Source organism: Didymosphaeria variabile, assembly GCF_027946475.1.
Source record: "Didymosphaeria variabile strain IMI 356815 chromosome Unknown scaffold_9, whole genome shotgun sequence".
NCBI classification, from domain to species: Eukaryota; Fungi; Ascomycota; class Dothideomycetes; order Pleosporales; family Didymosphaeriaceae; genus Didymosphaeria; species Didymosphaeria variabile.
In genome coordinates, this window is record NW_026611628.1 from 760,371 (window position 1) to 781,876 (window position 21,506).

At 52.5% G+C, this 21,506-nt stretch overlaps 6 protein-coding genes across 6 annotated transcripts; 3 read left to right on the top strand and 3 right to left on the bottom strand.

Annotated features, from left to right (window-relative positions):
* Window positions 1-381: 381 nt before the first annotated feature.
* N0V89_011543 (uncharacterized protein) lies at window positions 382-4,342 on the bottom strand (the record flags this gene model as incomplete). Its single annotated transcript, XM_056220274.1, has 2 exons — window positions 382-1,229; window positions 1,279-4,342. 2 exons carry the CDS (start codon window positions 4,340-4,342, stop codon window positions 382-384), a joined length of 3,912 nt encoding a protein of 1,303 aa, XP_056065577.1.
* A 3,061-nt stretch (window positions 4,343-7,403) lies between these two features.
* On the top strand, window positions 7,404-8,576 carry N0V89_011544 (uncharacterized protein; the record flags this gene model as incomplete). Its single annotated transcript, XM_056220275.1, has 1 exon — window positions 7,404-8,576. One exon carries the CDS (start codon window positions 7,404-7,406, stop codon window positions 8,574-8,576), a length of 1,173 nt encoding a protein of 390 aa, XP_056065578.1.
* Window positions 8,577-9,039: 463 nt separating this feature from the next.
* On the bottom strand, window positions 9,040-9,832 carry N0V89_011545 (uncharacterized protein; the record flags this gene model as incomplete). Its single annotated transcript, XM_056220276.1, has 3 exons — window positions 9,040-9,393; window positions 9,454-9,734; window positions 9,793-9,832. The coding sequence occupies 3 exons, from the start codon at window positions 9,830-9,832 to the stop codon at window positions 9,040-9,042; spliced, it is 675 nt and encodes a 224-aa protein (XP_056065579.1).
* A 245-nt stretch (window positions 9,833-10,077) lies between these two features.
* N0V89_011546 (uncharacterized protein) lies at window positions 10,078-11,344 on the top strand (the record flags this gene model as incomplete). The annotated part of the gene is made up of 5 exons (XM_056220277.1): window positions 10,078-10,124; window positions 10,178-10,211; window positions 10,261-10,621; window positions 10,942-11,103; window positions 11,169-11,344. 5 exons carry the CDS (start codon window positions 10,078-10,080, stop codon window positions 11,342-11,344), a joined length of 780 nt encoding a protein of 259 aa, XP_056065580.1.
* Window positions 11,345-13,266: 1,922 nt separating this feature from the next.
* N0V89_011547 (uncharacterized protein) lies at window positions 13,267-14,811 on the top strand (the record flags this gene model as incomplete). Its single annotated transcript, XM_056220278.1, has 1 exon — window positions 13,267-14,811. One exon carries the CDS (start codon window positions 13,267-13,269, stop codon window positions 14,809-14,811), a length of 1,545 nt encoding a protein of 514 aa, XP_056065581.1.
* Window positions 14,812-16,828: 2,017 nt separating this feature from the next.
* Window positions 16,829-18,770, bottom strand: N0V89_011548 (uncharacterized protein; the record flags this gene model as incomplete). Its single annotated transcript, XM_056220279.1, has 4 exons — window positions 16,829-17,899; window positions 18,187-18,411; window positions 18,477-18,738; window positions 18,766-18,770. The coding sequence occupies 4 exons, from the start codon at window positions 18,768-18,770 to the stop codon at window positions 16,829-16,831; spliced, it is 1,563 nt and encodes a 520-aa protein (XP_056065582.1).
* Between the last annotated feature and the right edge of the window lie 2,736 nt (window positions 18,771-21,506).

A 21,506-nucleotide genomic window follows, 5' to 3' on the forward strand; every position in this document is an offset into this window, starting at 1 on the left:
ACCCGAGTACAGGTGAAGACGTTGGCAGCAGGGATTTCATAGTGAATAGACTTCGATTCTAAACGTACAGTCGCTCGACGCTTGCAGATGCTAGGGAACAACGGTCAAGGAAAATCCGTAAGCGAAGGGAAGAACGCCGGAAATGCGTCCACGGCCATCATCAAGAATCGTCAAAAATCAATCGTGTACCATCCCTATCATCCACGAGCAGAGAAGCCAACCAACACCAATAGCCTCCCTCTACCCAAAGGAACTCCGACGTACCGTGGGGATATCTAGAACGAAACGGAGCGTAGGAGAAAACCAACATTAACTAAGCGAGTGCAACTGCGTTTCTTACTGTCGCACAATGTCGCGCCAAGGGAATAATTCATCGTCAGCTTACTGTGCCTGATACTGATAGTTGCGCTGCGGCGCAGTCATGTATCCCATGTCTGGGTACGCAGCAGGCTGCTGATACTGCATGGGGTTCGTTGCATCAAAACCGCTCATGTCAGTCATTCCGTTTGAGCCCAGGCTCTGCGGCTCTTGCGTGAAGTATGTCGACGCCATCGTGTCCGTCGAAAAAGGGGTTGTGTCCACGGGAGAAGTATTGAATATTGGCGGCTGCTGCCCAACCGCGGACACGGGCGAGATGGGGAACCGACTGACTCCATTCTGCATGTTGCCGTTCATGTATTGCTGGTTTGGAATCTGGAGGTTGTTGACATATGCGCCCCTAGCTTTTGCAGGCTCTTGTAACCCAGGGTATGTCCTGCCAGAATAGTTGTGACTGTTTTGCATAGCATAGTTTGCATAGTTGCCACTCGGCAATTGTTCTTGCCCGCTTTTATACGGCACCATCTGTGGGGGCGGATATGTGTGCATCACACTCGATGCTGCACCAGGCGTATCGGAGGGATACTGTCCATATGAAGGGTCAATTCCCGGCGCCAGGGTAGAGTTCGGATTGTAGCGGGAAGGGTTATCTACGGGCGATCGGTTCGGCGTGGCCGAAAGCTTGCGAGTTTCCGGCATCTCGACCACCGGGCTAATGACAGTGTCGGCGCTGATCTGCTTTTGGTCTACAAGAGGCAGAATTGGCATGCTAATCTGCTCCATGTGCTTTGCGAGATGAACTGTAAGTTTCTTCCAACTGGTGCAAATATTTCCACAGAATCGACACGGTTCATCTTTGGGCTGCTTCGTCGTGTCACGGCGGCACCGAGCTACCAGTCCCCAGATGTCATCTGTATGCACGTTAGCCACCAGAATCCTCCAAGACGCAGGGAAACCTACCTGAATCCGCATTCCCGGGTGCGTCTTTGATTACGCCCTTCCCAGTGCGCTGTCGCGGTTCTGCGATCTTATGCTCTCGCACGAGATGCTGAACGAAATTATCCTTCCGGTAACACGTGTGGTTGCAATCAGCGATTTGGCACGTCCAGTGTTCCAACTGTCGATGACGCTCATTTTCATGCCTGACCCAATCGGCTTTGCGTTTGAAGGACTTGGGCTCTCCACAGTTAGGAAAAGTGCACGTGAACGGCTGGACATCCTCATGCACATGTTTCGTCCAGTCAGACGGTTTGTAGAACTTCTTTACTTTGAAGCATAGCGGACATTCGAATTCGGCAGGAAGTCGTTTGACCGGAGGCAGGGGAACACCAGAGGGGAATCCAGCAGCGGCGAGCGTTCCCTCCGCCGGAGCTTCGCCGTCATCGTCATCAGACCCGGGTGCCGTAATTTGGAATCCAAGGAATGGCGCTTCGCCATCCTTGTTTCCCGCCTTAGGAGTCAGTTGTTTAGAATCTCCACCAAGTTCAGTGCAGAACTTGTGAGAAGAGCCGTTAGACAAGCATTTCCCACTTTCAACCGCAATTCGATGCTTCACCTTAAACTCAAGTAAGCGCTTATATCGTCTGACTTGTTCTTGCGTGATGCGTTCAACCATGTAATCCGTCAATCGCGGGTTGAGCTGTCTAGCGTGCGTCTTGAAACCCTCGGGTGTTGGTATGATAGGGTCGGAACGAACCTCAAGGTTCATGGTGATTGCATCTTGAATGTCGTCCTCATCGTCATCCCCGGTCGGACTTGGCTGTGCTGATGGCTTGGTGGCTTCTGTCTCTGCTAGTGGTGAAGCAAGCATCGGCATCGGCGGACCGCCGTGTTGAGTCATAAGCTCAGCTAGACCTGGGGATTTGCCTATATCGCTTCGGCTTCTACTCCGCCTAATTGCGTTTCTGGCGCCCTGATACCAAGTTCCGGTGTTTGGCGTCAGTCCTGTAGAACTTGGAGGTCCGACGTCCCGCCCTTGGATTGCAACGGTCGTATCCAACCGTGGTGATTTCGGCCGGCCCCAACTCCCCATCCGCTTTGGCTTTTCCATCACAGGCTCTTTAGGCTTCTCAATTATATTTTCTTGAGACGGTGGCTGTACGGGAATGCTGCCTTTACGCTTCAGGAGGTTGGTAGGTTTACGCGTAGGGAGAATGTTCTCTAAAAAGCTAGGGCGTCTTTGTCTGTCCTTTTGCTTCTTGAGATCCGGTTCGATGACCTTAACGACACCTGGGGCGGCTCTAATACTGCCCAAGTCAGACTCGCTGAGACGCCGTGACCCAACGGTAGCCGCGAGCGATGCCGACTCCACGTCCTTAGCTCGGATACGGAATCGCATCATTGCGGCGCTCGAAGTGGGAGGTTGGTAGCGTGTTGTTGATGTTGGTGGTTGTGAAGGCACATCGACCCATGGGCGGACAATAGTACCTACCAAGCCACCATGCTGGAGAGGAGGGAAGTACGACACCTCATTATCAGCCTGACTAGCAACAACACTGACTTCGGCTGGCGGTGATTCGGGTACTTCGTCGCCATCGTCGCTTTCATCATCATTTTCGCTGCGTTCGTCTATGTAAAGTCCCGGACCGGGAACACCTGAGTCGTCGATCCGATCGAAATCAGTACGCACACCAAGTCCATAGCCGGGCCCGACGACTTGTCGGCCATGAGCATCATTTGTGCTCTTTGCCCTTCGTCGAGTGGTGAATGGTTTCAGCAGATTTGTTGAAGGAGCTGCGTCTCCCGTCTCACTGCCCACCTCACTTTTGGAAAGCCAATCATGGACATCAAGCTTCTTCTCCTCTTGCTTCCTTTTATCAGCAATCTCGTCGAGACTGGGAACCCATGCATCGCCCATCGCGTCACGATCGTCTGGCGTGAGTCCCCCCTGACCGGACGCCGGACTGATCATCCATGATCCATCTTCGTTGCGCTGGGCACTCCGAACAACAGGCTGGACTCGCACTTGTTGTTGCATGTCATCATCATCACCATCATCCGAGGATTCGTCGTTGGGGAAAGGGGAGAGATGGTTACCCGAGCGGCGACTACCATGACTGCGCTTGCTCATGGGTCTGCTAACATCGGAATGGGAAGGCGAGTCTCGTCCGCCATAATTCTCTACTCGAACGATAGGGCTTGTCAGGTGGGTTGCACGGGGCTGAGGATTGGCAAGAGACATGTTGCTGGGGCTGTTCGTCAGGGCTGGACTTTGTTGTTGCTGCTGCTGCTGCTGTTTGATTGGAGTCGAGTGCTGGAGTGGTGCAGTCCGACTAGGCGGGGTGGATGAGGTATTGTATTCGAGGCCCGTATAATGGACGTTAGGAAAGTTTGCGTTCCTCGACGTCTCGTCTGTTACAACAGGACTAGAATTGTTGGTTGGACAGGGCGACAAAAGTTGGGAATGAGATTCTAACCGTGCGTTGCTTGGAATAGTAGGCGCCTGAGCATTGTATGTAGCCAGGGTATTACTGGCCAACATGTTCATGTCCACTTCGCCTTGGTATGGAGGGAATGCTTGAGGTGCGACGTGGTCCGCGAAGTTCAGTTGCTGGAAAGACTCGTCAAGAAATTGGCCGTTGAACGAGGGAGTCGCATAGTTGCTCAGGTCGTGATAGCTTGGGTCGCTCATGTACCCAGCCTCAGGGCTGAGATGGTCCACAGAGTGGGAGGGTGAAATGCTGTGACCGTTCCGACTATGTGGAGAAAGACTGTAGTTGTTCGCCTGCATATACACGTTGGCAGGAGGGTACGTCTGGCTGATAACATCAGGGTGCAAGGAAGAGTCGAAAGACGATCCAGTATTTGGAGTGAAGACAGTTTCCTGGCCAGTGGGTCCGGTCATAGAGCTATAGTCGACCATGGAAGTCGGTTCTGCAGAAAAGGTAAATTGGCCATGAGCATCTGCTAATAAGAAGTTGCCTGAGGAAGTGGGTAGGAACGTGTTCGTCGATCCATCGTCAGTGTGGCGCTGCTCGCGCCGTTGACTATTAAAAGCCTGTGGGCGGTTGTCCATGGTATTCATTGTGGGGATCCAGGGTCCTGGAAGGCAGAACGTAAGGCGAATTTGGCGTTGCGATAGAGGCGGCGATAGACGTAGGATCCCGCGTCAACCAGATCCACCTCGAATTAACGTGACTGGCGCGTTCGCTGCTCAGGGAGCCATAACGCTGCTTAGCAGCCTAGAGCAGAGACAAGACGAGAGTAGGCGAACGCGAAAACCAGACAGCGCAAAAGGTTGATGCTCGCGGCGCGCCGGGGAATGGATCAACCGACGCAAATGGCAACAAGACGAGAGCAACAGCAGCAAGCGCCTACAAGGAGAGGAACGTTGGATGAAGTGTCGCAATGCGGGATTCGCCTCGCACAGGGATACTGGAACAGCCGCAGAGGCTAATGGGCAGTGCTAGTCCTTCACGGGACGAAAAGCCCCGCGGTCGTTCGAGGGTGGAGGTCGACAGATGAAGGCTGCGGGCCGCCAGGGGAGCTTTGATGCTGAAACGTAGGCGTGAAGCGTGCGATGTGGCTGCGATGGAAAGACAGCCGCAGCAGCAGCGAAAGACTCGAGGCACCGGTCAAGGCTGACTCCCGAAGAGACGATGCCAAGGCGGTGCGAGGGGCGCGAGGTGTGAGCGGCAAGCGGCAACGTTACCTCTGGAGCCCGAGTGCGCCAGCGGGGGAGGAGCAAGAAGCACAGCTTGATCGGAGGTCGAGCGTAATGACGAGACGAGAGCTAACTGGCAACTCGAGGCAGATTCACAGACATGCGACGAAACACAGCCTCAAGCTCTGTCAAGCTCTGGGGGAGAAGGGGTCGTGCGCGGGTGTGGCTATGCTGATGCACCGTCCGGCGATGGCCAGCTTCTTCTACTAATTGTGCTCCCCTCACTATTCCGACCGTATTGATCTGTTACGCCTTTCGAACAACTGCAGCTAATCGCTGTGAAGGCAGGAGAAGCATCACATCAGCTCGCTCGTCGTGAGAACGCGCAAGCCGTGGTGCCCGGCGCTTAAATGGGCTGCCGAGAGTGCTATATAAGGAGGCCAAGCTTTCGGTCGCTGTCACCGACGAGCTACCACTGCAGCGACATGGAATTACTTCGGATCGTGATCGAAGCTTTCTGTTCCTGGCCTTCACGCTACCACGATCTAGGGCGCGATGAGCGTCATCTTCTGTGGGCGTCTGACATGCACTTGACCGAGCCTCTTCAGCCCTGTTGCAAGATTGGCCATCTTCTGGTCCGGCTCCCGCTTCATTACCAGCCGCCGCGGGAAGCCTGGCGAGCGGCAGCGATAGTGGGGCATCTAGACGGCTTGTAGAGGCCGCGTCAAGCTGGTTCTCCCGTCGCAAGAAAAGGCCACAACCCCAGCTTTGAATCTGGTTTGGCGAGTAGATAGTTGTTCACCCGAAACAGTCGAATTAAACAGCCACACGTTATGCAACATTCTCCAATAGGCGCCGCCACTGGCATCGACACCGCAGTGCTGACTGTGATCTAGTCCGTAACAGCAGGTGTTGTTATATGTGGACGGACCTAGACAGCTTGCGACTCGGGGACGGGGTCTTGCTCGTCAAAGCTGCAGCAAGCGAGTAGGTGCCTCTTGAAAGCCGCTTGCTGATGAATCAGACCAAGATAAAGTCCGTACGCGAGGGAGGGGTATCAAGAGCTGAGGGCCGCCGGATCTTCATCAACGATCCCGTGACAGAAACTGGCTGCGTGTGCTCGGCGCGCAACGCGGTTGTGTTCATCCAGCAGGCTGGTACTGCTTATCGATACCACCATCGCTGTCGATTCGTTACGTTCCAAGATATGAATGCGAGGAGTCATTGCTGCTGCTTGTGCATGAATCAAATCTGACGTCTGCAAGCAACGTCATTTGCTTGGACCACGTTGTAGAGGTCCGTTTTTGTCCCCGGCCCCAGCTGTTGGCCACTGGAGACACCCCACGTACTAGGCGCTCGATCGCTAGCATCACAGCCGCTGCCTGTTGAGGTATGATTTCATTTCCGCCGCGGGCAACGCTTTGCTCGGCGTCGCTCCTTAGTCGAGTCCGAGATGCAGGTACCCGTGAGACTACGTGGGGCAGAAACCCTGGTGTGAGTCGCTTTCTCACGAAAAGGTGAAACCGAACAGATTGTCCGATAGCACATCAGGATGAAAGCGTTGCGTCCGAGACCCCCAACTAATGGGCATGACGATCAAGTAAGTAGAAACCTACCAGGGATGGAATTGACCCGATCTCGCTGGTCTTCAATCTTCGCTATCGGTCAGGAACAAGGCCATATCAGAGGGTCTCTACTATCGGAGGTAACGTCAAGTTGAACTGGGGGCGCAAACATCGAAGAGACAATGGTAGGGAGATACGGCGTTTGAGACATGAAGCTGAAGTCGGAACACAACCCCGCCACGGAATTGAAACTCGAGAAGATAAGTGTTGAAGGGTCGTAGGAGTGACGTCGTGTATGTGGCAGCTTCGACCAGTACCAGCTAAAGCTCGACATGACTCGTCGTTCTAACATGGGACACTAAACGGTGTCTGTAAACCATGGGAGAAACAACAGAAGGTGAGGAGGTTCCTGTTGTTGACAACATTGAGAGAGGCGGAAGATGTTAGGCGCTAGGAGCCGACGTGGGTGCACGTGGTGGGGAAATATGCACTGGCCAGGCTTCGAGGGGCAGGTGCCGCCGAGCAAATGCTCGGACGGAGGGAAGGACTAGACGGCGAACCACCTCCACTCCAAAGTAAGCCAACGACTAGCCGATATGGACAACTATCAAAGCTGTTGCTTTCCGCCTCCTGGTCGTCGACCTCTGATCGACTGTACTTGTCTGTTGCACCCAACATCGTCGACAGTGTTAGCGGTCCAAGCGCCGCATTGAACGTCACAGCGTTGCATGTGAACAACGTCACCCAGTCCCTCCACCACCACTCACTTCCCGGACAGAAGTGACTGGCTCGACCACTGGCAATTTCCTTTGGGCTTCTGTGGACAACTTTGTTTCCCACCGGCTCGCAAAGCGCGAGGGAGGCTCAACATAACGCAGAGTTTGTGCAAACTCCCGCCGCGACGGTCTACCGCATACATGGCAGGTTCAGTCGTACCGCCGCCTAACGCGAGGGAGCTTCTCCCACCACTGCTAGCCTGCCTGGCTACTGCAAATGCTTCACGACAACCGCCTCCCGCGCTTCTTCCACTACTGTCGCCCATCCTTCGCCAGCGCGTCCAGTTACTCGCTTCGGATGATTGGCTGTCTCTGCTATGCTGGGACAAGGAAATCGCGTCCCGGTTACCAGACATTGTCGGCAACCTGCATATCGAGCCACATCCCTCCTCCGGCGAGATCGAGGTCGAAGACCCCGACCAGATCCTGTATCGTCGGTCAGACGCAGAGACTTTGCACGCAAAGTTGGTGCTAGGAGAGTATGGCATCGTGCCCACATATCTATGGTGCACCGGTGGAGATGATGGTAATCGCTGGGAGCTGTCCGAATTGAGGGGCGTCCAAGACATGGATGATGGCACCGAGTGGTTCCAGAGCACGAGCGAAGCTGCCGATGCTGGATTCCGCAGAAAGTCGTCTAACATGAACGGTGCTACAAGCCAACCCATGGCTTCTCTGCGACCAGAACCGCAACCACAGCAACACAACGATGAGGAGGATGACGGTTCTTACTGGGCTGCGTATGATCGGACACCGGGTCGTACCCCGCACAAACAGTCCCCTGCACCGCCTACAAATCCTCGTGTACAGATCGGGCCTACGCAGTCAGAGCTCGAGTACTTTGCCCGCTATGCCTCGGAGGTGCAACCAGCAATGGATCCTCATGATCCAGACGAGGATCTCGCTGGACCAGGAGAATCGACGCTCAACGGCGATTCGTTCGGATTTGCCCAGCAAGATAATCCAGAATCTGCAAGGCAGCTGCCAGATGCTTCAAACAACACGAACCATGTCAACGGCGACCGCCGAGACTCCCCTTATGACAAGCCCGATCATATCGAATCGGTAGACAACCGTTACAATGATCTCAACCACCCACGACCCGCTTCCTCGGCGTCAACGAATTCAGTAGAGCGGTTGGAGCGCGAAGCGGAAAACCACAGCCAAGCCGAGCTTGCAATCAAGCAACATATCAGCACAGATATGAAGAGCTTGTTCCGCTTGGCAAGGGCCTCAGGCATCGAGAGGGAAGAGTTTGAGCGGATCATCAAACGTGAATTGGAGGTCCTCCCCTTACTAGAACAGGATCAATAGGTTGCAGGAACACGACTTGGCACAGTGATTGTCAGGTTTCGTTCAATCTCGGGAAATTGTTCGAGTAGAAAGATAAGATGACGCGTGCATGTTGAGGCTTGTTTGCATTTCCAAGGCAGCGTTCTTCTCCATCTGCATCAACGGCGGCGTTCTGAATTCTTGGCGTTCGCATGACCTACATCTAGGTATCTCGCATCAATAGCACAGTTCATGGATCAATGTTACAACGAGAGATATACATAGCGCCAGCTTGATAAAGAAACCGTGATGTGCACATAAATTTCGATGCAAGAACGCCCTGTAACCAGTGGATATCTTTCTCAACTTTTTGGCCTCCAGTCCATGCCGCTTCAAAGGCGGCGATATACCCGTTCGATGCTGTGTCATGTACGAAGACGCACACTGGCTAGTTACGGACCGTCGGTCCGGCCATGCTAAAAAAACCTCTGAACCTTCAGTAACCTCACGCCTTCCTTCTTCGACCGCTTCCCGTAGACACGTTGGCTCCGCTAGCCTTCAGCTGCTCCAAAATGTCAACAGCGTTCTGGCTACCCGTAGCATTCAACACCCTCTCAGTCTCGCTCCCACGACCAATCTCTTCAACAACGTTGTTCGGGTCCGCCGCGCCAACCACAGGTACCTCCGAAGCAAGCCACTGCTGGAACGGCTTCGCAATGAAGTAGCCGTCTGATGTAAACCATCGGGTGAACGGGGCGCGAATGTGGATCTTCTGCGGCTGGCTCGAGCCGGCAGGTGTAAAGGTAACGTCGACTTCGTACACAGGGATGTGCTTCTTAGTGGAAGTAGCTATCCTGACCTATTCCCATGTATCAGCACACAATTTGAGAACAACGCAGGAAGCCTAGAGGGTGCTGACCTTCCCCGTCCTTGCCTCACCCTCGTACACCGTGCCCGCCTCCACAAACCATAGCCAGTAGCTAAATGCGGTGTTAAGGACGAAGTACGCGACTACTGCGGGCAGGGTGTATGGCTTCGAGGCCTCCCAGCCAAACTTCCAGTCGTAGTAGAAGAGTGCTCCGGCAATGATGACGGCGGTATAACCGATGGCTAATCGGACGTCGGTTTGCTTGTGGATTTGCTTGAATTTGAGGGAGTGGAGGTAGTTTGGAAGCGCGTCATCGGTGGTGTTTTTCAGATCTAGTCATGGTTAGTATGGCGGGATGGAGGTAGTATCGATATATTTGTAGAGGCTTACCCGACAAAGAATGCACTGCGATTTTCGTTGTCGCCGACATGGTGGACTATGCAGTGTGCAGTCTTGAATTGATCGGAAGTGTGGTGGTGGAAAACGCAAGCTCACGCAGTGGAATAGTGGTTGCTGCTGAGGGTAAGGTGTTCACAAGGAAGGCACGGGCAGATCCCTGTCACTCAAGATCCGCCGATGAGGCTCCGCTTGGAGCTTTCATCATCCCCACACTGTTCTTCCACGACACCACGACCCCTCCACGCCACCCACGTTGTGCTTGCTATCTCCGCGAAGATGGGACAGCCCCTAGTACAGACCATCCACCGGGATCCCGCCCTGTTGTGCGTAGATGCCGTCGCCGTCACTGCACAGAGCGCAATGCTAACATTTGTAGCTGGTGGATTCTGCTCCCTATTACTGTGGTGATGGTATGCAATCTCCTCCTTTATCTATCAATTGTATCACTAAGAAGCTCAGGTCCTGACAGGCATCCTCCGCCACTACGCGATGATCCTGCTGCAAACCGCGCCCAAGAAGCAAGACCTCCCTAAGATCCGGCAACAGCGCGCGCTCGTCCGGGGCATCAATCTACGCGCCAACGCGAACGTCTTATCGACCGCTTCCTTCCAGGCCCGCAAGTCATACATGGTGTCTGCATACCAGGAAGGCAAGTTTCTGGCGGAGCCGGAACAGAGGGGCAAGCCGAGACCGAATCCTATGAGCGATCCGGCGGCGATGGAGGGCATGATGGGTATGATGAAGGGAAATATGGCGATGATGATACCGCAGACTTTGATCATGGGATGGATCAATGCGTTTTTCTCCGGCTTCGTCATCAGTAAGTCTGCATGTCTCTTCTACTCCAAATGCGAATTGCGAACGGCGATAGCGAATCGCGACAGCCTCGCATTTGCAGGGTAAACCCTATTTCAAACTTACACTCTTTGTTCGTCTGAGGCGGTCGAGTACGCGCATCCTCTTTCTAATTTAAGGGCGGATGCCAACATTAGATTTGGCTCCATGGGTTCCGTGGAGCACAGCATAAGCTCAGGCCGAGCATACCCTCTTTCTGTCCAACTCGTTCGCAGTTCGCAGTTTTGTTGCGCAGGGTCCCCTTCAACTCGCCGTGTTCTCTCGCTAACCGTTGCTGCCCAACAGTGAAACTACCCTTTCCGCTTACGCCACAATTCAAGTCGATGCTCCAGTCAGGTGTCGGCACACGCGACTTGGATGTGAGATGGGTGTCTAGTCTTTCCTGGTACTTCCTTACCTTGTTTGGGCTCCAACCCGTCTATAACTTTATTCTTGGAAGCAATAACTGTGAGTACATCCGACTGTAGTCAGTGCATGGCCAGTTGATTGACAAGTGCTGACATGTGTTCTAGCTGCAAATAATGTCACGCAGCAGATGGCCATGGCCAACCCAGGGGCGGGATTGATGGGTCCCGAGCAGGACCCTGATAAGCTCTTCTTAAACGAGGCCGAGAACTTGGAGGTACTCGAACATCGCTGGATTTTGGACGGAATCGAGGATCGACTCATTGCGAAAATGGCCGCCTAAAGCTAGTCATTACAAGAGATGTCAAACGACACAATCACAGCCACTTGCGGCGTTGGAAGGACAGAAGGCGCAGTCCAAGTCTTGAAGAGGACGCACGTAGTTATCACGCCACGCTGCAACTCGCACATTTAGTGCGTAATCTCTCAGCCAGGCAGAGAACTATCAAGTTTTTGACATTCGATGACATGATCCAACATTGTGGTACTTGGATGTGGGATGATGAAAAGCGTACTTCGGGCCGTAGATCTACGGTTGCCGTGCCAAGCGATGGAATACGGCCTTTGGGCTGCCGTACGCCACCGCGACATTGTCCACTTTTTACCTGAACTCTGGCAGAGCCGCCGGATAAAGCGGCCGATCCCTCTTGCCGAGCACAGGACGGCAGCACCCATCAAGCGCCTATTCAGTGTGTGGGCCGGCGCCACGACTCGGGATGGCATCGTCCTTCCCATCTTCCCCGCCATCGGGTGGTCCAATTTGGTATCCCCAGCGGGTCGCGCCGCCCCCAATGCCACAATGAACACATGGTTTGCGCCCCAAGAGCCCCAGACCCTGCCAGTGATAGTTTCGGATTCGCAATCGGTTGAGGATCCATCAAGGCCGAGGCAGTAAACACAGTTGCCAGCGATGAAGTCCTGCGAGATGATTGCACAGGCATACTCGTACATGTCCTCATTATTTGGCTGGCTATGCTTCGTTGTCTATTTCACCCAGCGCCCTCCTAACAACGTGCAACCTTTTAGTGCAGGCAAACGGTGCACCGCCCTGTCTTCGGTGCCTAACCAGACAGTCTCGAGGACTTGCGCCCCGTTTCGGTGAACGCTCGTTTCGGCTGTCCAATCCAACGTCGGACCATCCACCCCTTCTTTACCCCTCTGCGGCCATGTTCATGGGCGGCTGTCGCGTTCGTGTTCGAATCGGGATGATGGCTGCTCAATCATCATTCCTTTTCCGCGCACTGTTCGCTGTTCTCCAGAGCTTGCCTGGGCTCGATGCAAGAGCGGGTACGTCGCAAAACACAGCTCAGCTTATGCGTCGCCTCACCTTGAGTATCCTAGCACGAGCGCGTCAATGTCTCCTGGTGCCACTGTCCTGCACTTTCTGTCTTGTCACTGGCATTTGTCCGACCAATCCTGGCAGTCCATCTCTTCTCTCAAGGTCGGCGGTCTAAGATACACTTACCGCCTCGAGTTGGATGGACCAACCGTACCTGCGGGCCTTGCGTGCCACGCACGACCACTGACAGCGACAGGGAACCATATGGGAAGAACCGATCCTCATGCAAGTAAATTTCTTTTTCTTCAGATTCGCCTAGGAACCTACCTCGTACGATGCCGGGAGCCCAGGGCTTCAAGCCAACTCTCTTGTGAGTGGTGGCTGTTCGCGAGGTGAGCCACCGGTGAATGCAGGTTATCGCACTAGCAAGGAGCTCCCTGTTATTTGCAAGTGGTCCGTGACCCTCATCTGATTGGATCGAAAGGATGCGGCTCTGCGAGGTTGATACCATAAAGCACCACGGACTATGTGGGCGCTCGCGGTGGTATACAACACCAGAAAAGTGGGCAGTGCATTTTTAATGCAAGTTCGAAACTGTCTGCCTTTGAGAAACATACGTACTTCCATTGCTCCGCCCCCTCGTCCTCCAATCGTCATTCCAACCTATCGCAACTTGCTCTTTCCAAGCGGCGTTCCCTTCTTTGATGGGGATATAACTATCCATCCCATCTTTTACTTCTACTACCCTAACTTCACAGACCGTAAGTGGGTCTTCGACGACCTACTTCTTGTCAGACCAAGCTTACGTTGTACAAGACACCTTCAGTATCACGAAATCCGCCCACTCGTTGCTCAGGGAGCGGTTCGGTCCAACGTCAGATACTCTCTGTGTTTGGTTGTTCAAATCCTAGATCTCCCGAGCCAACATGGCATACGTATTGGACACATACAATCAGTACAGAGATCTGCCGCAAATACCTTTTCAGTCGGACTCTCAGTCTACGACATGGAGTGGCGAGCCACAAATGTCGTTCCAACAAGGCTTGACGACAACGAACGATGGCTATTATCTTCAACGAGGGAATAACGACTATATGCACATTCAGACGATGCAACGCTTTCTAGGGGATGCCACACCACTCACTTCGGGGTTACTGCACGCGAACCTGAACCACGGCATCCACCATCAAGGCCGGACACTAAGTCCATATCCGACGCCGGAGTATGCTCGACACGATTCTCCTGACGAGACCTCAACCTCAGGAAACTCCAGCTATGCTACCGGAAACGAAGCTCGCTCGCCCCATGCGTACCCAGCGGGTTCCTACGGTAGCCCAAGAGACTACATCTCGTCCAGCTCACCATATACCGTCGTTGAGCATGTCAAACAAGAGCCTTTCCCTCATGAGCTTGCCCGTGGTGGTGGTAGTGTGACCATGCGCGAGCTAGAATTGTACAACCACCAGCCAGAGCCTGAGCCTACAATCGGGGAAGGTGACGATGTAGAGACGAAGATGGAAGTTGACGGCGCATACGAACCAGACCCAGACTATACGAGGATTGATTCAGGAACCGAAGGATACAAGAAGTCATCCGACTCTGCCGTTAGCCACTCTTTGAGGGATGCTGAATCCGTTCAGCCTATGGATCCAAGCGATGGCGAATCTTCCGACGCTGATTATACTCCCCGGTCAACGAGACGCAGGCGCTCGTCTGCATCCACAAGTAGCTCCAAAGGCCAAGGTCAACGTCGCCACCCTGCTAATGGGCGCAAAGGTTCCTCGGCGGCAATCACTCCAACCGCTCGGGTCACTAAGAGGGGCGGCAGGGGACCGAACAAGATGTCGAGCGAAACGTTTATCGTAGACTCACAACGACACTTTCCGTGTCCGCTGACCATGTATGGCTGCTTGTCCACCTTCTCGTCAAAGAATGAGTGGAAGCGGCATGTCAGCACCCAGCATATCAAGCTCGGCTTCTGGCGCTGCGACCTATGCGCAACGACCGTTGATCCCCATGATCAAGAGGTCGTCTACCACAATGACTTCAACCGCAAAGACCTGTTCACGCAGCATCTCCGCCGCATGCACGCCGCACCTCCGAACCAGTCGCACCGCAGCCAGAAAGAGTACCCAGTGAACGAAGACAACATCGCCGATCACCAGAAGCGATGTTTCCAGGTTCTCCGTGGGACTCCGAAGCAGTCTTCATGCCTCTACTGCGACGAGACCTTTTCGGGCCCTGCCTCGTGGGAGAACCGAATGGAACATATCGGGCGGCACTTGGAGAAGGATCGTAAAGCGGGCAGCGTCATTGGTCACGTTGGTACTTGGAACATCGACAAGACACATGAGCGATGGCTCATTAACGAAGGTATCATTGCGCTGGATAAAGTGGGCAATTGGAAGATCGGCGACGGTCGTCCGCGCAGGCAGTGCGTGAGTGATGAGGATACATCTGAAGACGAGTAAAGCAAGCTTCGAGATGACCCGACTCACTAATCGTGGGCATGATGATGAGATTCGACACAATTGTAAGGGCTGTATCGAGGCTACGGACGGGCAACATTCACGAATCTCCTTATGTACTGATACCCTTTGGCGTTCAGGATGAGGATACGTTTCTACGGTTGATGCATGTGCTTTTACGACATAACATCCCAACGAACCGCAAAAACAGAGTTTTGTTTGTATTTACTAGGATCGTTATAGACATTGAATCGCTGAGTCCAATTTGGCATTCCATCTGCGCTTCAATACTACACTTTGTGTTCGCATAAATGTCACGGCTATTGCTGCACTTCTTCTAGCTCTGAATGTAGCGCGCTGTCAATTCACGGAGGACAGCACAGCCCGATTCGCCGAACGCCATCTCCACCGTTGTGTCCTGGAGGACACACGCGCCGACCTCCCCAGCCCCGATGCTGTCCACTATCCCGCGGTCTCAGCCCCCTTCATCGCATGCGCGATACAGGGACTTGCCTTGAACGTTCGCAACACCATTACTTCACCAGATCCCAATATCTAGGCGTCGGCGCGGAGGGCTTCTATATCGGAACTGTGGCGTTGAGCTTTGACGGGTCCTTCGCTGCAGGGGGTGTGGGATGCTGGGGAGGATGAACATCTTAGAGTGGCGTACATGTATTTAGAAACCACGCCGTTGGCGCCGATACAACATTCGTTTCCTGCAGGAGGTCTATGAAAGGGATGCGCGCGCTACCGGAATTACTACCCCTTCACGACTTCCAAATGTCTCAACTTCGATCTTTCCGCATTGAGCATATCACCCTGTTAGCGTTGATAGCGCTGGTGGTTTTCTCTGCTGCAGGGGCTTTGGGTTTCTGGGGAGGCGGCTCGCTTGCGGACTGTTGTAAGCTTCGAGAAGCATTCCCGTGTGCTGTGTCAGAACGTTGTTGTGCGGTAGGGGAGAGTGCCGAAGACTGGCGGTAAGCAGTGCATATCGGGATGTTGAGCTTGCTGGAAGATCAGAGGTCGGAACGTTGTTCTCCGGCAAAGAAGATAGCCCCGGTAATAGACGAAAGCGCGCACTGCGGTAAGCAGTGCATAGTTCATCCGAAACGCTTGGGCGGTCGGAGATAGGCACGGATGGTGCTACGTTGGGCATAGCATACGATACGTGGGATATCGGGGCGATGGCAAGACGCGAATGGTCATGGCCCCCAAACTTGAATTGGCGGAGACGGACCCCAAAATCTCGCTCTGGCCGGTGCAACGAAACCCGATTAGGCTCTTGCTGGGCGGTTTGAAACGTCTCTTCCGCGGACGAACGTAACATCACATTTACGTCTGCACAATTAACCCATCATCGATCTACTCTCCACCAACCTCGTTCATCTACCAATCAGGATCCAGCATGCCACCTCCCCGCACCATCGCCGCCGTGTAACCTCCTCCCACCCCATCATTCGCGCTAGCCACCGACCGTGCTTGACACGTCACATTCTCGTTTCGTTTGCCTTCTTTTGTGCCTGATTTAGGAGGCCACCCTCAGGCAGCGGAAAGAGGCTGAGACTGCAGATACGGGGCTCGGCAATTGAGGGGGGTGGAGAGAATTTGGCGAAAGCCAGATTAAGACTCGGGGGAATCGGCAAGGTGCCGGGATAGTAAGCGCTGTGCAGGTGGTGGGCGGAGGTGGAGAGGCACGCTGGAAGGCGGTGTTTTGCGTGCGTCTTGGGCAGAGGCAGAAGGGGAGGTTGAATGCCGGTGAAGGGATGCACGGTGCATGGGTGATGAGCCAAGATGCATCATGGCATTTGGAGAGTATGCCCGATCGCTGTACATGCATGTGTTGGAAATTAAAGTCGGTGAGATGGATATTGCAATGCGCTGGTGCGGCTCTGTCTTACTGCACGTGAGCTCTCACATGCCCAGGTGTCACCATTGAGCACCGTCACTGTAGGCCGCATAGTTCCAACGTCACCTTGCTACTATTCGTCAGGTTGAATTATTTATTTATTTGGACTATACATCAATGTAGTATGATATCACCTTCAAATGGTTGCTCCATTAGGATTGCATGAGATTTCCAGTGCATAGCACTTGATAACCTCGTGATGCCGATCCTTCGGAATTGATGCTTTGATGTTGGGTGCTCTTGTGCAGGCTTCGTCTTGAGCAAGAGAAGACACATCAAGTCACGCCATGCCTCTTTAACCGTCCTGTCTCCGAATGCGGCTGGCATACAATACACTTCCGCTCCGCTAGCAAAAATGTCGATATCAGACTCAGGAGCGTCCAAGTTGAGGCTATGATGCTCTACGAAGGCAGTCTTTTTGCTGAGTGACGTCTCCTTCCTAGCAGACATATCTAATGAAGTTGTGTGCTTTGGATTATAGTCTTGTTTCGGCAAAACATCTTCTTGTAGACGCCAACCATAGGGAACATGAGAAGGAGGACCGAGTTTGCGTAATGCGACCCGACGCAGGTATCGAGGCTTTATGTGGAGCTGGCCAGCCTTGATGAGGCCGAACGGATTTTTTGGGTCCTCGAGATCAATTTCGCAGGCCCTCACCTCGAATAGAAGCTGTTTCTGTCGGTCTTTGCCATAGTCTGTGGTCTCCCCATATGTGACTCCATAAGGGCTATCTATAGCTGCCCAGGAAAACGAGGGAGCTCGCAGCTCATCGCGACACGCGGGGTTTGCAAAGATACCATCTTGATAATCTTCATTCACTTGCCATAGAAGTTGGCTTTCGAGGTGCTCTCTCCACATGCCAGCCACATAATCACATTTCGTTTCGCGTGAGAACTGTTCAGCGATTCCGGACAGTGCAATCAGCTTGTCACGAGCGAAGGTCAGGTTTGTACGAGAGTACACCTCCACCACATACTTCCACAACTCGTATGTGCCCAACTTTGACAAATTCTTGTCCGGATCCGGGAATCCCCTAAGACGGCTTGTGCGTAGTCGGAGGCCACGAGCCTCGTTGAAGTCTTTTAGGTGACGCTCGTTAATTATATCACCATGTCTTACTGTGATTGTAGTATAGCCGTTCGGAAATCCTTCAACGTCTTGAAAGCCACCACACTCCCATGCGATCTGATTATGACAGAAGTGTATGATCCGGGGAGACAACAGTCGCTGTTATACTTAGATCATCTGAAAAGCATACCTCCATATTACAGGGGTTTTACCTCTTGTTGGACCCAACCACGCGTGTTGACAGGTGCTTGTTCCACCAGTTCAGTCCAGAGTGAAAGATCTATCAAGGTGTATCTGGATATCTCGTTGGGGCACAATGTTGCTCCGTCAGAGTTGAGAGGGTCCGTTATCGTGTGATTCAAAGTAACCTCATTCTCCCACAGATGCTCGGGGCGGCGACTTACGAACAGACCATGATCGCCATCCTTCGCAGCGGTGGCTGAAATATTGAGAAATGATTGGCGATAGACTTCGCCCATCACACGACTCTGCTCTTTCCAGTCTTGTCCTGATGGGTCTTTGGTTTTATCGGTATAGGTAGGGTCCGGCTGTATGATGCAAAGAGAATCGATCCAAATGTATCGAACCTGATCCAGACGATAGGCAAAGAGCATTGCATCACGAAAAGACTGACATTAATTAGAGTCATTCATTGCTCCTTTCAAGTGTATGATCAGAAAGAAAAATCACGTACCTTGCACAGGTATCGAAGCTCGATTCCCTCTTTCTTCAACCTCTGCTCAGTTTTGCCTGTCAATCTGAGCTGGCCTTGTCCTTTCTTAGGCTTGCCCCAGCAGTGACTCAGTGTTACGTAGCGCCCGTCCGCTTTAGCACCGTCAACCAGATACACCTTGGTTCCGAGATCGAGATGCCTTGGCAGAGCCTTGAGACCACCAAGGCCCTTGACTCCTTGAGCTTCCTTCAACTCTTGAAGGTCTAGTAAGCGCTTAGGGTACCTAAGTCTAGCTTGTCAGTGACAGTACTTCATTGTGAGTTGCTGATCATCTTATACTGCCACTTTTCACTATGCTTCACTCAGTACTAATTGAAAGTGCGAATACGCACCAGGTCGGATCCGTTCTTTCCGAACATGCACATTTCTGATCACACCGCCCTATCCAGTCAAAGGCTCTCGCGAAGACTTCGTCAGACGACGTATTCGTCGATTCCAGCCTTGGGGCGCTAATATCAGGGTCTACTCATTTCAGTGACAATCATCCAAATCATGAACTCGAGGTGACTTACGACTAGGCAACATTAGAAACGTCCGCTTATATATCTTTTCAACATCGAAGTCAAGGCGGAAACCATTGGATCTGGGTTGTCCCTCTGTGAGCTTTTGCAGGTCGTGCTTGAGCTTGTGCAGCTCGCCCTGGTATGCCCCGTTACTTCTAAGATCCTCTTCTAAAAGTGCGTCAAGTTCGCTCCGTAGCCCGCTAAGTTGCTCCCGTCCACCTTTCGTGTCGAGCTTCTGTACAGTAATCGGACGACAGTGTGCTATTCCCGCAGCGGTTCTCTCACCGAGATATTCTTGGTGATGTGTTTGAAGTTTGCGAACAACAGCTCGTACGGATATGGGTCGATCTTCTGCAATAGATTTCTCATCTTGACAGAAGAGCCAGGCCAAGCCAATGCAGATCGTGCAGCCTGCATCACGGGATAGCCTTAGGCTAGCTGTGTCCTTGTGATGCTCAAAGGTGGGTTCCAAGGTCCCCGTCCATATGATGCCATTACCTCCGCGAAGCATGCCGACGCATATGTTGCAGAGTGTCATCTCCTAAAAGCTGAAGTACATTGAGCTTCGTTTTCCTTTCCCAGGGTATCGCGGAGTACAAGCTTCAGTTCGGGGGTCGTCAAGGAAATGTGCAGTAGAGGTCATTGATCGTTTCTGCCATCTGAGGAACGTCAGAAATAAACCTGGTATCTTTGGATCAGATCAACCAATTTATCTGCATGACCTTGCAGGGTTCTGCGACTCGTTCATCCAATCATATCATCTGGCGTGCTAACAGGCGGCTAATCATCTGGGCAGCCCCACTGCCATGCATCCCTCTTCCAAGGTCGCGGCCTTATAGGATTATACTTTGCGTTTGTCTATGTCTGTTGTATCATCTTCGCTCAACACAGAACAGTAAAATCGCATGGCACTTTTTCTCGTCAGTGTTCATACGCCGAGATCCAAGTTCGGTGCAGCTGCCTCTCCGAAAACCGCTCTGTCCCTTCAACAGTAATAACGTGAGTATAGGTCCAGAGTCCGTTTCCGTTGCATTTGTTTCCTTCCATTGGCAAACGTCAAAGGTTGACACTGTTGCTAAGCTTGAGATAGGAGAGGAATCTTAGGCCGCGCATTGTCTCTGCATCGTCAACACCGTAGTTGTTTTCCACAATTTCCATCAATCTGCGCAGTAGTATCAAATAACGAACTCCCTTCTACCGCACAATTTGCTGAACCGTGCCATAGAAGAAAAGCGCTCGAATATGGATACCAGGAGCCATTGCAAGAACCTGCGCGATTCCGGCTCACCAGTGCTAATGTGAGGTGCGAGGCTAGTATCCTAGGATTGATTGAGCATACACACCGCCAGTTGGTCTGATAGTTGCGGCAAGTTATATATAAACACCTGAGTCGGTCTCTTTGCTAATAACCGAACTCTATGGCGCGGCGTAAAAACGTGGAAAACGCGAAACATTGGCATCGAATTCGCAAGATGTCGGAGAAGCCAGTCAATAGCGATAGAATCCCATATATTCAGACCTATTATCTTTCTTCAAGTATAATCGATGTACTGATGCGATTCAGGTTTTGGCAAAGCCAACAACGCCACTAAAAACGGTGCGTGATAAAAATAGACTCTGCCATATAGATCTGGTATAGCGTTCCTAGCCGTGCAAATGCTGCCCTATGGGCGATCCGATCCAGTGTATCGCAGCAAGCATTCAGTGCCATGTTGCTTATGAATGTAGCGGAACTCTCACGTCTGCGGGATGCTATGAAGGGAGAAGTCAGACAAGTATGCTCAATGATTTCCAGGCTTTCACACCAACGGCGGCCTTATATATGCAAGCACTCTTTGGTCATACTTGTAGCACATAGATGGCAGAGGCTTATGTGACGGAGAATTATTCTTCCAAATGGGCTCCGGTAGAACCAATACAGAAACCCTCAACGGCGGCAGCAGCCGTGGGAAAGGGGTCCGAACTCACATGGTGGTAATCTGTACACCCTTTGCTTCAACGTCAGGTTCCAAAAAGTTCTTGACTTTATAGTCAAGTGGACTATGTCGCAGTGCATGTATTGAGAACACATGCAGCAACTCAATTGGAGAGAGCAGTTCGATGATGAATAACCTGCTGGTATTTCACGAACAAACATGGCAAACCTTCCTTCCTGTGCACATAGCTTCCCAAGTAGTACCTTTTAAAGTGCTGTTGAGCGTCCTTGTGGAGCAACCCACGATTAAGGTACCAGAGAATTAGGCATGGAGAATGTATAGGTGGGACCATGACGGGAATATGGATTTCAAACACCTGCCGTTGTGTTCGGGAGATGGTTGAGATTTGAGTGTTGCGTTACTCATCATAGGTCGATACAAGGTACTCAAATCTCAGAGAGCATATTGTTTGTGAAGTCCTGACTACACACTCAGGCAGCACTTAAGACGTAATTACAATCCAGAGGACTCTAAGTTCCCTGCGCACAAAAGCTGAGTGTAAGCAAATAGGA